General features: G+C 42.2%; 1 protein-coding gene across 1 annotated transcript in view; it reads left to right on the plus strand.

Moving 5' to 3' along the window:
• The first annotated feature begins 1506 nt into the window (after positions 1-1506).
• The window catches only part of ARHGAP42 (Rho GTPase activating protein 42), a 172730-nt gene continuing 161808 nt past the window's right edge, over positions 1507-12428 (plus strand). The window contains exon 1 of the mRNA XM_083361927.1: positions 1507-1840. Within this exon, the coding sequence (XP_083218053.1) occupies positions 1687-1840 (154 nt within the window). The 5' untranslated portion in view covers positions 1507-1686. The remainder of the gene's footprint in view (positions 1841-12428) is intronic.

A 12428-nucleotide genomic window follows, 5' to 3' on the forward strand; every position in this document is an offset into this window, starting at 1 on the left:
TTGACCTCAGGTGGGCCAGACAAGGGGGACAGCCAAAGATGTGGCTTAGGGGCTGTAAAATAAAATGCCCAGGTCTCCTTTAAGCGACGCAGGATTATTATCATTATTAAATCACCTCGGAAGGAAAGGAAATTCCTCCTCAAAGCGAGTTGACCTTCCACCCTGATCCTTAGCTGAAAGAAAAGAAAAGCTAGTTAAACTAAGCTTGTAAGCCGCCCTGAGTCTTCGGAGAAGGGCGGGATATAAATGGAATTAAAATAAAAATAAAAATAAAAATAAAAAAAAGTCAAACTCAGCTTGCGCTTCTCTATTCTAATCGCCGGGGCTGTTTGATTTTATTCTATTATTTGATTGCTCTGGAGCAGGGGTCTTCAAACTTGGCCCTTTTATGACTCATGGACTTCAACTCCCAGAATTCCTCAGCCAGCGTGCCTGGCTGAGGAATTCTAGGAGTTGAAGTCCATGAGTCATAAAAGGGCCGAGTTTGAAGCTTGTAAGCCGCCCTGAGTCTTCGGAGAAGGGCGGGATATAAATGGAATTAAAATAAAAAATAAATAATAAAAAAAGTCAAACTCAGCTTGCGCTTCTCTATTCTAATCGCCGGGGCTGTTTGATTTTATTCTATTATTTGATTGCTCTGGAGCAGGGGGTCTTCAAACTTGGCCCTTTTATGACTTGTGGACTTCAACTCCCAGAATTCCTCAGCCAGCGTGCCTGTCTGAAGAATTTTGGGAGTTGAAGTCCATGTGTCATAAAAGAGCCCGAGTTTGAAGCTTGTAAGCCGCCCTGAGTCTTCGGAGAAGGGCGGGATATAAATGGAATTAAAATAAAAAATAAATAATAAAAAAATTCAAACTCAGCTTGCGCTTCTCTATTCTAATCGCCGGGGCTGTTTGATTTTATTCTATTATTTGATTGCTCTGGAGCAGGGGTCTTCAAACTTGGCCCTTTTATGACTTGTGGACTTCAACTCCCAGAATTCCTCAGCCAGCAAAGCTGGCTGAGGAATTCTGGGAGTTGAAGTCCACAAGTCATAAAAGGGCCAAGTTTGAAGACCCCCTGCTCTGGAGCATGAGTCACCCCCACTTGAACCCACCTGCTTCCGACGCGGCAATAGCGGACGAGGCTTTTAGAGGAGGAAAGCGGGCAGAGAAAACAGCTACGCGTTTCCCCGGGCGAACTTTTCGCAGAGGTGGGTGGTCCCTTTCAGCCCCCAAAGGAGAGACGGGGAGGGAGGGGGGGGCGTGGCCCGGCAGGGTGGGGAAAAAAAAACCCACCCAAAACCTGGGTGGGGGGAACCCAGGGCGGGCTGCACTGATTGGACCGGAGCGGGCCCTGCCTTCTTCTCCCAGCGCAGCTTGCTCGTGCTGCGGGCAGAAGCAGTCGCTCCGGCCGGCCCAGGAAAAAAAAGCTCCGCCGGGAGCAGGGAGAATTTTTATTTTATTTTTTATTTATTTTCATTTTTGCGATCGGCCGGAAGGCGTCTCTGACCGGGCGATGTCCTCCTGCTGGCTGGACCGTGTAAGCAGCTGACAGCGACTTCGGGCAGCTCCGCGCCGCTTGGCCGGCAGAGACCACCCCCACCCCCGCAAAGGCGGGCGGAAGATCCAGCGCCCGGCGCCTGCCTTGCCTTGCCTTGCCTTGCCTTGCCGGTTTCTTGCTCCTTCTGCCGGCGGGGCTGCAGCCATGGGGCTGCCCACGCTGGAGTTCAGCGATTCCTACTTGGACGGTCCGGATTTCAGGGAGAGGCTGAAATGTCACGAGGTGGAGCTGGAGAGGACCAACAAGTTCATTAAGGAGCTGATCAAGGACGGCAGCCTCCTCATCGGGGCGCTCCGGAGTGAGTAAAGGGCCAAGGCCAAGGCGCCGCCGCCGCCGCCGGGATCGGGGAGCCGCCGCTGGAGTTTGGGCTGCGCGGCGGCGGAAAGGGCCGCTCTTTTGTTTCCGTGGACCCGGCGGAAGGGGCTCTTCTCCTGCTGAGAGCAAAAAAAGAAAGGGAAAAAAAAGGGGGGGGGACAAAAACACCCGGGGGTGGGCTGGGTTTCACACATTCCATTCCACGCGCGCTTTCCCGCGTGTTCGCGTGCAAAAAAAAAAAAAAGGCCGACGTGCCTTAAGGCAGCAGCGTTTCCCAACCTTAGGAACTTGAAGATGCGTGGACTTCAACTCCCAGAATTCCCCAGCCAGCTATGCTGGCTGGGGAATTCTGGGAGTTGAAGTCCACGCATCTTCAAGTTCCTAAGGTTGGGAAACGCTGCCTTAAAGAGTAGCCGAAGCGTCCCGCCGGCGTTGCGTTTGGGGAGGTTCGATTTCTTTTCTCTGCTTTCGTCCAGATGCTTTTTTTTTCTTTCTTTTCTTCCCCTCCCCGGGCTGACTTCTGAGATCGTATTTCCCTGCGCTTTCCCCCTTTTGCAGACGTGTGCAGGACGCTGGGCAGGACACCAGCGCCTCACAAATGCAGGTCGTCCTCGACTTACAACAGTTCGTTCAGTGGCTGAAGTTAAAAAGGGCGTTGGGGAAAAAAAAAACAGTGACTTATGACCCGTTTTTCCTCTCAGGTAGAACATTGCTTGGGTGATCTCAATTGAGAAACAGAAAAGTTCATTATTTTGGGGGGGGGTTTAGTCTTTTCTGGTTACTTTCATAAGTATTGAAATAGGATTTCAAAGGAAGTACAATCACTGATGAAAGAATCGGAGGGGGGGGGAAATCCTGCATCAAATCAAGACATTTATTACAACCATAAGATCAGAAAACAGCATGATAAAACCTACTGTGTGTATATATATATGTCGGCAGTTTGGCGGGTCGAATCCCAAGTGCCGCGTAACAGAGTGAGCACCTGTTAACTCGTCCCAGCTTCTGCCAACCTAGCAGTTCGAAAGCATGTAAAAATGCAAGTAGAAAAATAGGGACCACTACGGTGGGAAGGTAACAGCGTTCTGTGCGCCTTTGGCGTCTAGTCATGCCACAAGAGTGGCAAGAAAACTCATAAAACTCACACATGACCACGGAGACGTCCTCGGACAAGCGCTGGCACTTCGGCTTTGAAACGGAGATGAGCACCGGCCCCTATATACATATAAACACACATACATGTGCGGGGGAACCTTTACCTTTTACTATATATATATATATATATATATATATATATATATATATGTATGTATGTATGTATGTATGTATGTATGTATGTATGTTTGTTTGTATGTATGTATGTGTACATCAGTCTACCAAAATGCAGGTAGTCCTTGACTTGCAACGGTTCATTTAATGACCATATTCAAAGCTAAACAGCACTGAAGTGACATGTCCACGTTTCATACTTGCCAGCATTGCAGCATCCCCCTGGTCACGTGATCAAAATTCAGATGATGGCAACTGGCTCATATTTATAACGGTTGCAGTGTCCCGGGGTCATGCGATCACCTTTTGTGACCATCTGACAAGCAAAGTCAATGGGGGAGCCAGATTCATTTGATAACCATTTTGCTAACTTAACTGCAGTAATTCCTTTTACAACAGTGGCAAGAAAACTCATAAATGGGGCAAAACTCACTTAACATCCGTCTCGCTTAGCAATGGAAATTTTAGGCTGAATTGTCATAAGTCTGTATACTTTCCCTCCCTTGTAGGTGTTTACAATCTTAAGAAACTGTCTGTGGCTTTACTCAGAAACATGTGGTAGGTGGTGTGTTCGGTTTATTTTTCCCCCGGCCTATGAGCTAGGTTCAAAAAAGTTCAAGCTGGGGATTAGTTGCTTTGATGCCTGAATGTTTGTGGGTGTACAACTAAATGGAAGAGGCGAATCACTAAAAAAAAGTTTCCAAGATGCATAGTAAAATACAAATGGAATACCTTTCCCACAAGGGTTGCAAACAATTCCTTGACTTATGACCACAATTGATCCCAAAATTTATGTTGCTAAGCAAGACAGTGAATTTTGCCTCATTTTATGACTTCGTGCCACGTTTGTTAAAGAAACCACTGCACTTGTTAATTTAGTAACATGGTTGTTAAGTGAACCTGGATACCACATAGACTTTGCTTGTCAGAAGGTCACAAAAAGTGATCAAATGACGCCAGAACACTGCAACTGTCATAAATATAAGCCAGTTGCCAAAGTGTCAAATTTTAATCATGTGACTATGGGGATGCTGCAGAGGTCATAAGGGTGAAAAATGGTCATAAGTCACTTTTTTCAGTGCCATTGTAAATTCGAACAATCACTAAATGAAAGCTTATAAGTTGAGGACTAACTCTGCTAGAAGTATTTTGGCACTTTCAACTTTGGTACATTGCAACTCCCGCTATCCTAAATGGTATGGCCACAAAATACAATGTGAGGATAATTGAGTAGAGTAACAGTTTTGTAGGGCACCAGATTCCCCACCCTTAGGACATCCTATAAAAGCAGCCCAAAATGAAGACTGCTAAATGATGCTTCAGTTATCCATTTTACCTGGGAGTGAGTTCTGGCAGCAAGTTCAGCTGGGGATACATATAGGACAGAGCGCATGGATGCTGTGGGGCTGTGATCGCTGTATGCAAGAAATACATTTTTAGAAATGCATAATTACTCTAGGGAAGCAGACCTGGCTGTCTTCCCAGTATATTTATTTATCTCATTTAGGAACTTTTTTTTATGCTACCCACTCTCTCTTAACAGCTCTGGGTGGTTTATATAAATGCAAAAAGAGCGATCATAAAAGCTAAAAGGAAGCCCAAACTATTGTAAAACACTTAAAAAATGAAAACAGTAAGCATGTTATAGAGGGAAATGCATATAGATTTGGTCCCTTCCTAAGCTATATAGAACAGACCTGTTTTATTCCGTATGATGGCACCAGGAGAGTTAATATTTTAATATCGGACACATCTGTGAGAAGGCCTGAAGAACTGATTCCCTAAAACTCGTAAAAAGATGAGCCATGCGGTTTGTTGCAATTGTGATTAGGCCTAAACTTTGTATATTACAGATGATTTTTGTGTGTACAGGTAGTTCTTGACTTGCAACCATTTGTTTAATGACCGTTCAAAGTTACAGTGGTACTGGAAAAAAGTGACTTATGACCAGTTCTCACATTTATGATCACTGCTGCATCCCCACAGTCAAGTGTTAAAACTTCAGGTGTTTGAAAACCGGGATGTATTTATGATGGTTGCAGCATCCCAGCTTTCTGGGAAAGTCATTATTTACAACTGAGCTTTTGATAAGCAAAGTCAGTTGGGGTGGGGTGGGGGACACAGACTCACTTAACAACCGCATGATTCACTTAATAACTGCCTTACTCAGCAATTTAAATTTAAATTCTGGGCTCAAAAGGATTACCTGTAGGTATATGTATTAGAAAATGTCCATTGAATACTATGCATTGCTATGATAGATGTAGGCACCACCACAAACCATCAGATAATTCACATGTGATAATTGACTATGTGCCACCAAGCTGGGTCAACTATGGGGTTTTTCCCCCCAAAAGAATCTGTTCCCAACATAGTCCTTAAGATCTCTCAATGATGCAACCTTGTCATTCTGTACATCTTAGGTTGGTGCTGACTGTCCTGCTTTTCTGTTTCCTTCCACCCTCTCCAGCATCATATTCTGAGAAAGAGAGTGTCAACTTGCAAGTTAGAAAGATAATTAGAACATGGTTATTAATGCCTCAAGTTAGGAATGTTGAGCTGACGTGTTCAGTTGATATTTATCTAGGTCACTTTTTTTGCCCAACTTGTGGTAGTGCTGTTGAAAATCTTTTCTTCCAAAGTAATGATCTCATGGAGAGGCTATTTCCCAGTAAGATTGGGAGGGTTTTCCTTAAAACAGCTATCACCTTGGGGGGATTAATTCTTCTTTTAGACTACAGGGGACTAGTTAAACTCCCCTCTCTGTTTGCTGCTGTCTCCCTTCCACAGTGCTGTTTACATTTTCTTTTAACCTGTGCAATAAACGTAGGGAGGTTTTTAACTTCCTGTGTTGTCTGTTTGACCCTTATCTAAAATACGCCCAGGAGACAGAAGCACTTAGTAGAAAACAAGAAAAAAATATCTTTGTTTTTCTTGTACTGGTAGTCTGTTGTGAAGGGGAGGGGGGCAAAAGCTTTATTTTGTTGTATAGATGTTATGGTCCCCAAATGTTCTGTCAGCAGCCTAAAATAAGCAGCTCTGTTTCCCCTCCCTACACACACACACACACACACAGAGAGAGAGAGAGAGAGAGAGAGAGAGAGAGAGAGAGAGAGAGAGAGAGAGAGAGAGAGTTAATAATTATTCAATGTTTTTAAATTTGTGTGGAGCTCACAAATAATTTATGAGCAAATGTCTATCCTGTAAAACTTAAAGTGACCACTAGCTGGCAGTAAAGAAATTGATAAAGCTAGCTTTTTGCCACCATCTAGCGTTTACCCAAAGTTTGTAGTCTAAATCTGGTGTGCTGGCTGGGTTGACTATCCTCATTTGCCATCTTGTGATGCCTAAAACGATAGAACGTGGCTGCCGAAAGTATTAAGGCTGTGGTCTGGTGACTTCTATGGCATGTTTTAATTCAGTTTAGTGATAATTCATAGAGAATTGATATGTTGTAATGAATTTGTTAAGATAGTTTTAAGACTTGGACTTAAGACTTGGGCTTGAATTCTTTTAATCCTCGTGCATAGGGTCTACGTATGTTCACACAGACTAGAAGCAAATAAATAATCGTATTGACAATAAAATTGCCCATCCTTATGGAAATAAAGTCCCTACTCATTTTCTCTAGAAAGTATCTAGGATCTCATGGTCCTTGGTCCCATATAGTATCTGTGATGCCATTGGTGGCTTCTGTAGAAAGCATTTGAGAGGTATGTTACTAAGCTTAGACATAGATTCTGTATTAAGAGACCAGGTTTTTTTTCTTAGATAGTTGATTAACTGACTTTATATGTTCACATAGCAAGAGCTGGAATTTTTTAAATATATGGAATTAATTAAAATCTTGGGAAAATGAGTCTTCATCTAAATTTTAGGTTTGTTAAGCACTTTGGACTCAGTTTCAGGAAAGTGCTTTGATATATGGAAGATTGCAAATACAGAAATTGTCTACAATTCTTTAAAACAGCTATGTCTTTGCAACTTTTATTTTTTCCTGGACTCATACACAAGCACTGCACATCTCTAGGAAATTTAACCTTTCTGTTAGTTCATAGGATCAGGTAATCTTACTTGGATGTCCCAGATAACACAGCATTCATCTAGTTAAGTCTTTGCATTGAGACTATAAAATCAGGTGCTTTTTATGAGTTAGAAAGCTCAGAGGGAAAAACATAATAAGTTTATTTATCACTTTGGGTTTCTTTTAATTGCACCATCTGTCAATCCGATACATCTCTTTATAAGGTATACATTTATTTCCGTGCTTCAAAAAATGTAATATTTGGGATAACTACTGACATATTTTAATTGATTAGTTTGTGGCATGAATAGAATTGTTGATCCATTCCCTAAATTTGTAGGATCTTAGGGAAATATACCTACGTCCCCCTTTTAAACCATTCCTGGTTACATACAAAAAGAGGACTTTGTAGTTGTTTGCTGTTACTTAGGTTAATATCAGAACATATGATTACAATGTCACATTTTGAGAAATATCATAAGAGGCATTTTAAGAAATAGGTGTTTAAAATCTTTTCTTAGGTTGAAGCATTAGGCAGGGTTTCCTTCAAAAAAGAAAAGAAAACAGTAAAATGGTTTACTGGCTTTGATTTCTTTAAAGTTTCTGATATAATGACATAAAGCAAAAGATTATTGCTTTATCAGACCTAAAAATATTTTAGAATGTTTCTGGAGGCGTAGTTCTGTCTGCTACAGCAAAGCCATCAAAGAATCTTAAGAGAGTTTGAGAAATATTATTTTTATTATGGATATAAACTTTCATGACATTAGTCTACTTCACTGTACAACCGATGGAGTGGGTTATTATTCTATAAACATGTGAGAATAAATGATCCTTTTAGGGTGACAAAAATTTAGTACTTTATTTAAAAAATCTGGAAAACATAACCAGTTATGTCTTAAGTAGACTTGACAATGTACAGTGTGTGTGTGTGTGTGTGTGTGTGTGTGTGTGTATAAACTAGGTAGCAATCTACTTTGTACTAAGTTAATGTTGAATATTATAAACCATATATCTCCTGAGCAAGACTTCTGCTAAAACTATTATCTTAATCTCACTTTTAATCTAAAAGAGCTTTAAGTGATGTACAGTTATGTAAGGTTTCTCTATTTTATCTTTGCAACAACTCTGTGGAAGAAGGTTAATTCAAAAAACCGGTCACAAAGTAAGATTTGTGACAAAACAAGAGGTTGTGGTCTGTTTTTCCTTGCCTGTATATGTTTTCCAATCGCTTAAAAATGCTTAAGAGATTTAGAATGCCCTGTGGATTTGCTTCTTCCTTTCCCAGGCTAAATTTTAGGCTGTTCTTCTCACTGTTGATTGTGGTGCAGTTCGCTTACACCAAATATAGTGATGGATTCCACTGTGTTTAAACTTTAGCTCACATCTGAATACTAACACTTGCTATAGTTAAAAATACTCTGAAATCCAAGCTTAGAAAAAGCACATATTTCTCACGGTTCTGCAGAATTTGTTTACTTTGATAGGCCTTTGCTTGAAAGGAAGGCGGGGTGGGTGGGAGAGAAATGGTTTCTTCTCCAGGCCTGAGAAATTCCACTGAATTTTAGCGGAAACTTACCTTCTGGAGGGTTTTTGGCAGTAGCTCTGGTTTTTGTGTGGTAGACAAAATCCTTTCAAGTTCACATTGCGTGAACCGCATTCTCCTCTTATACTGTTAATGCGTAGTTTTCTTTGGCTGATCAGCTTTGTACCCATCATTTTGAAATTCTTCAGAGTCCAGGTGCAAGCTGAGTTCTGGTTCGAAAACGTGCAGGGTTGATGGCTGGAGACTTTGGAAATATTGATTTACAAGTGGTCTCCAACTTATGACCACAAATGGGGACCGGAACATGTGTTGCTAAGGGAAGTGATTGTTAAGTGAGTTGTGCCCAATTTTATAACCTTTTTTTGCAACGGTTGTTAAGGAGATCATCATGGTCGTTAAGTGAATTGTGGTCATTAAGCAAATCTGGCTTCCTCCATTGATTTTGCTGTTGGAAGCTGTCTGGGAAGCTTGCAAATGGCAGTCACATGATCCTGGGACTCTGTAACTGCTGTAAGAACACATTGGTTGCGAAGCTTCTGAATTGTGATCAAGTGACTACAGAGACACTGCAACAGTCATATATGTGAGGTCATATTTAAGTCATGTTCTTTAGCACTGTTATAATTATGAACATGAGTGAATTGATTGTTGAGCACCACCTGTATCACCTTCTCTGGAATAATGTTGCGTGCACTGACTTTTTAATTTTCATACTTGTCTCCTCTATTTACTCCAAGTAACCTCAAGTAATCTTTATTCCATGCAGAAACATTGCAAGAGCATACTTATACTTCCTCTTCTTAACTTACTTAGCTTAATGAATAAATTGGGCAAAAGGTTTCTTAAAATATTGCACCTTCACCGAGAATAAGGCAATTGAAAGTAAATACAGCAATTAAACTGTGCAGAATTCACAATTACTCAGAATTCAAGTGCCATTTGGGGAAATGAGAGACTCTTGTATTTTTCCAAGCTGCATAGCTCAGGATTTCAGAATAGCAAACCGTTGCCAGTAGCTGGTTTTATTCCTTCAGCAAATATTTGATCAAGTGTAATGTAAATAGAGTACTTTCTTTTAATAAAGTCTAGTATTCTACAACTTGAAAATATTTGGATGTTTGAAGTTAGTACATTCAAAGTTAACTAAATGCTCTTTTCTTTCACTGCAGCTATTTTTTTTTCTTAATTTGTCCATCTGCTTGGAGGCCTGAAATATGCCAGAGGTTCCTCCTTTTCTTAAGATAACAGGAAAAGTCCCATTGTGATGACACTAACATTATACAATCACAGATTGCTGTAAATGTTAAAATGATGGCAGTGCAGCTATGAAAAATAGTAGTCATGTGCCTTTTTGGACTGTTTTGGACTTTTAGGCCAAACCTGTGCTTGTAAACCCACTCATACGTTTGTGTGCCTTAATTGTCTACGGTACATCTGAACAGGACCATAGCTGTTGTGATTCTCTTTTTGATGGAGGACCTTCTCAACTTACTGATTTACTTTGCAAGTTGGGGAAAACTTTGTTAGGCAACCCTGTGCAAAGTTAGAAGGTTCACATGGGGTAGCTTAGAGCAGGGCTTTTCAACCTTTTCACCCATTGTACCACTTTTAGGATATGGCAACATCCGAGTACCACCACTCGCCTAGCAAGGTGTCAAAAACTTGATGACCAAAAAAAAAGGGGGGGGAAAGTGATGAAGTACAGGTAGTCCTCGACTTACAACACTTCGCTTAGTGACTTTTTGAAATTACAATGGCACTGGAAAAAGTGCCCCCCTAGCCACAGCCGAGCAAGACACCTGCCTGCCCGTCCAGCAGCCCTCTTCCTCCTGTCCGAGGTTTTCACTATTGTGAGCATTTCTGTTGAGGAGGGGCAGTGGGGGTGGGGTGGGGGTGTTTAGTTTTTATTCCCCCCCCCCCGCTGAGTGGTTGCAGCAGGTTTTGGTCACTTCACATGACCCTGGGACACTGTGACCATCATAAATATGAATCAGTTGCCAAGCATCTGAATGCAGAACAAAGCGCAAGACCCTGGGGATGCTGCAACATTCCAGCTGATCGGTGCTTCTTCTGGGCCCAGAAGTGCCAGGATCAGTGCTGAGCTCCAGCTGGAGCCTGGTGCTGATCCTGGCGCTTCCGCTGAGCCCTGACAGCCCTGCAGCTCCAGCCGTCTCTCGCTCAGGCTTGTGCGGTGCTGCCACGGGTTCAGCTCATTCCCCTTCCCCGCTACCACTTTTCTACGATGGTCGCATACCACCTACCAGGTGCCAATGTATCACAGGTGGTACCCGTACCACTGATTGAAAAGCCCTGGCTTATAGGTCCATTCTCTGCTCTTCATTAAACCAGAGCCAGCTATGATAGATTGACATAAGTGGCCTTAGTTGAAATGCTTGGCCTCTGGGAAAGCCTAGAGCACAGGTCTGCAACCCGCGGCTCCGGAGCCGCATGCGGCTCTTTCAGTCGTCTCCTGCGGCTCCCAGTCCTCTGCCATGTGCAGTCCAAAAAAAAAAGTGGGACTAAAAAAGTTCAACCAATCAATTCAAATATGCAGGGTAGGTGCATATCTCGCCTTGGCTCCACTCTTCAGTCAGACCCTGCGCACATATTTTTTGTGGCTCCCAGTTTTTCCTTTTGTGAGGGAACCAGTTCCGAGTGGCTCTTTCACTGTTTCAGGTTGCTGACCCCTGGCCTAGAGGCATTATTGTGAAGCCTGGCTTTAACCATGATTGGACTGGAGGCTAAAACATATGAAGAACAGTTGCAGAAATAGGGTATTTCTAGTCTAATGAAAAGAAGGACTAGGAATGACATGATAGCAGTGTTCCAGTTTCTAAGGGGCTACCACAAAGAAGAGGGGTCAACCTATTCTGCAAAGCATCTGAATGCAGAACAAAGCGCAACGAATGGAAACTAATCAAGGAGAAAAGCAAGCTAGAAATAAAGGAAAATTTCCCGACAGTTAGAACAATCAATCGGTAGAACGGCTTGCCTCCAGAAGTTGTGGGTGCTCCATCACTGGATGGAGGTTTTGAAGAAGAGATTGGGCAGCAGCCAATCTGAAATGGCAAAGGGTCTCCTGCTTGAGCAGGGGGTTGGACTAGAAGACCTCCAAGATCCCTTCCAACTCTGTTATTCTGTATTTCTGTAATGCAAAGCATAATCAGTGTGGGGAAGGGATAGGACAAGTTGTATGGAATTACTGGAAAATGGAAGTATTCCTACATTCATAAGCTGCCTTTTAATTTTTATCCTGTATTGTGTGCTCTTAGAATGGAAGTGTCAGACTTCTGCTTGGATGCACAAAAATAATAGAATGCAGTTCCTCCAAGTAGTATTTCCCATCAGTCCCTAGATCAGAGGTCCCCAATTCCCGGTCCGTGAACCAGCACCTATCTGCAGCATACCAGAAACTGGGCCAGCAAAGCAATGTCTGGTAGACCAATTTCCTCACTGTGAGATATAAGTAAGTCCCATTGAGAAGGATTATTGATTGAAGCCTACAATATTGCTTTCATTTTACTGGATGAGTAAAACGTATTGCTTCAGTTCAGAAGAAATTAGTTTCATGAATTTTGTACTTTTATTAAAATGGAAAAAATGAGTCTTGTGTTATCTGCTTGGGTTTTATAGACTGGAAATTGTTGTCTCCAACAGACAGTTTCCTTTCGGTGTTCAAAATGATGTTCTGCTTTATCTGTGTTTTGTGCCATGAGTTTATTTTTGATTGCT

This window comes from Vipera ursinii (genome assembly GCF_947247035.1).
Source record: "Vipera ursinii genome assembly, chromosome: 4".
Classification (NCBI taxonomy): Eukaryota; Metazoa; Chordata; class Lepidosauria; order Squamata; family Viperidae; genus Vipera; species Vipera ursinii.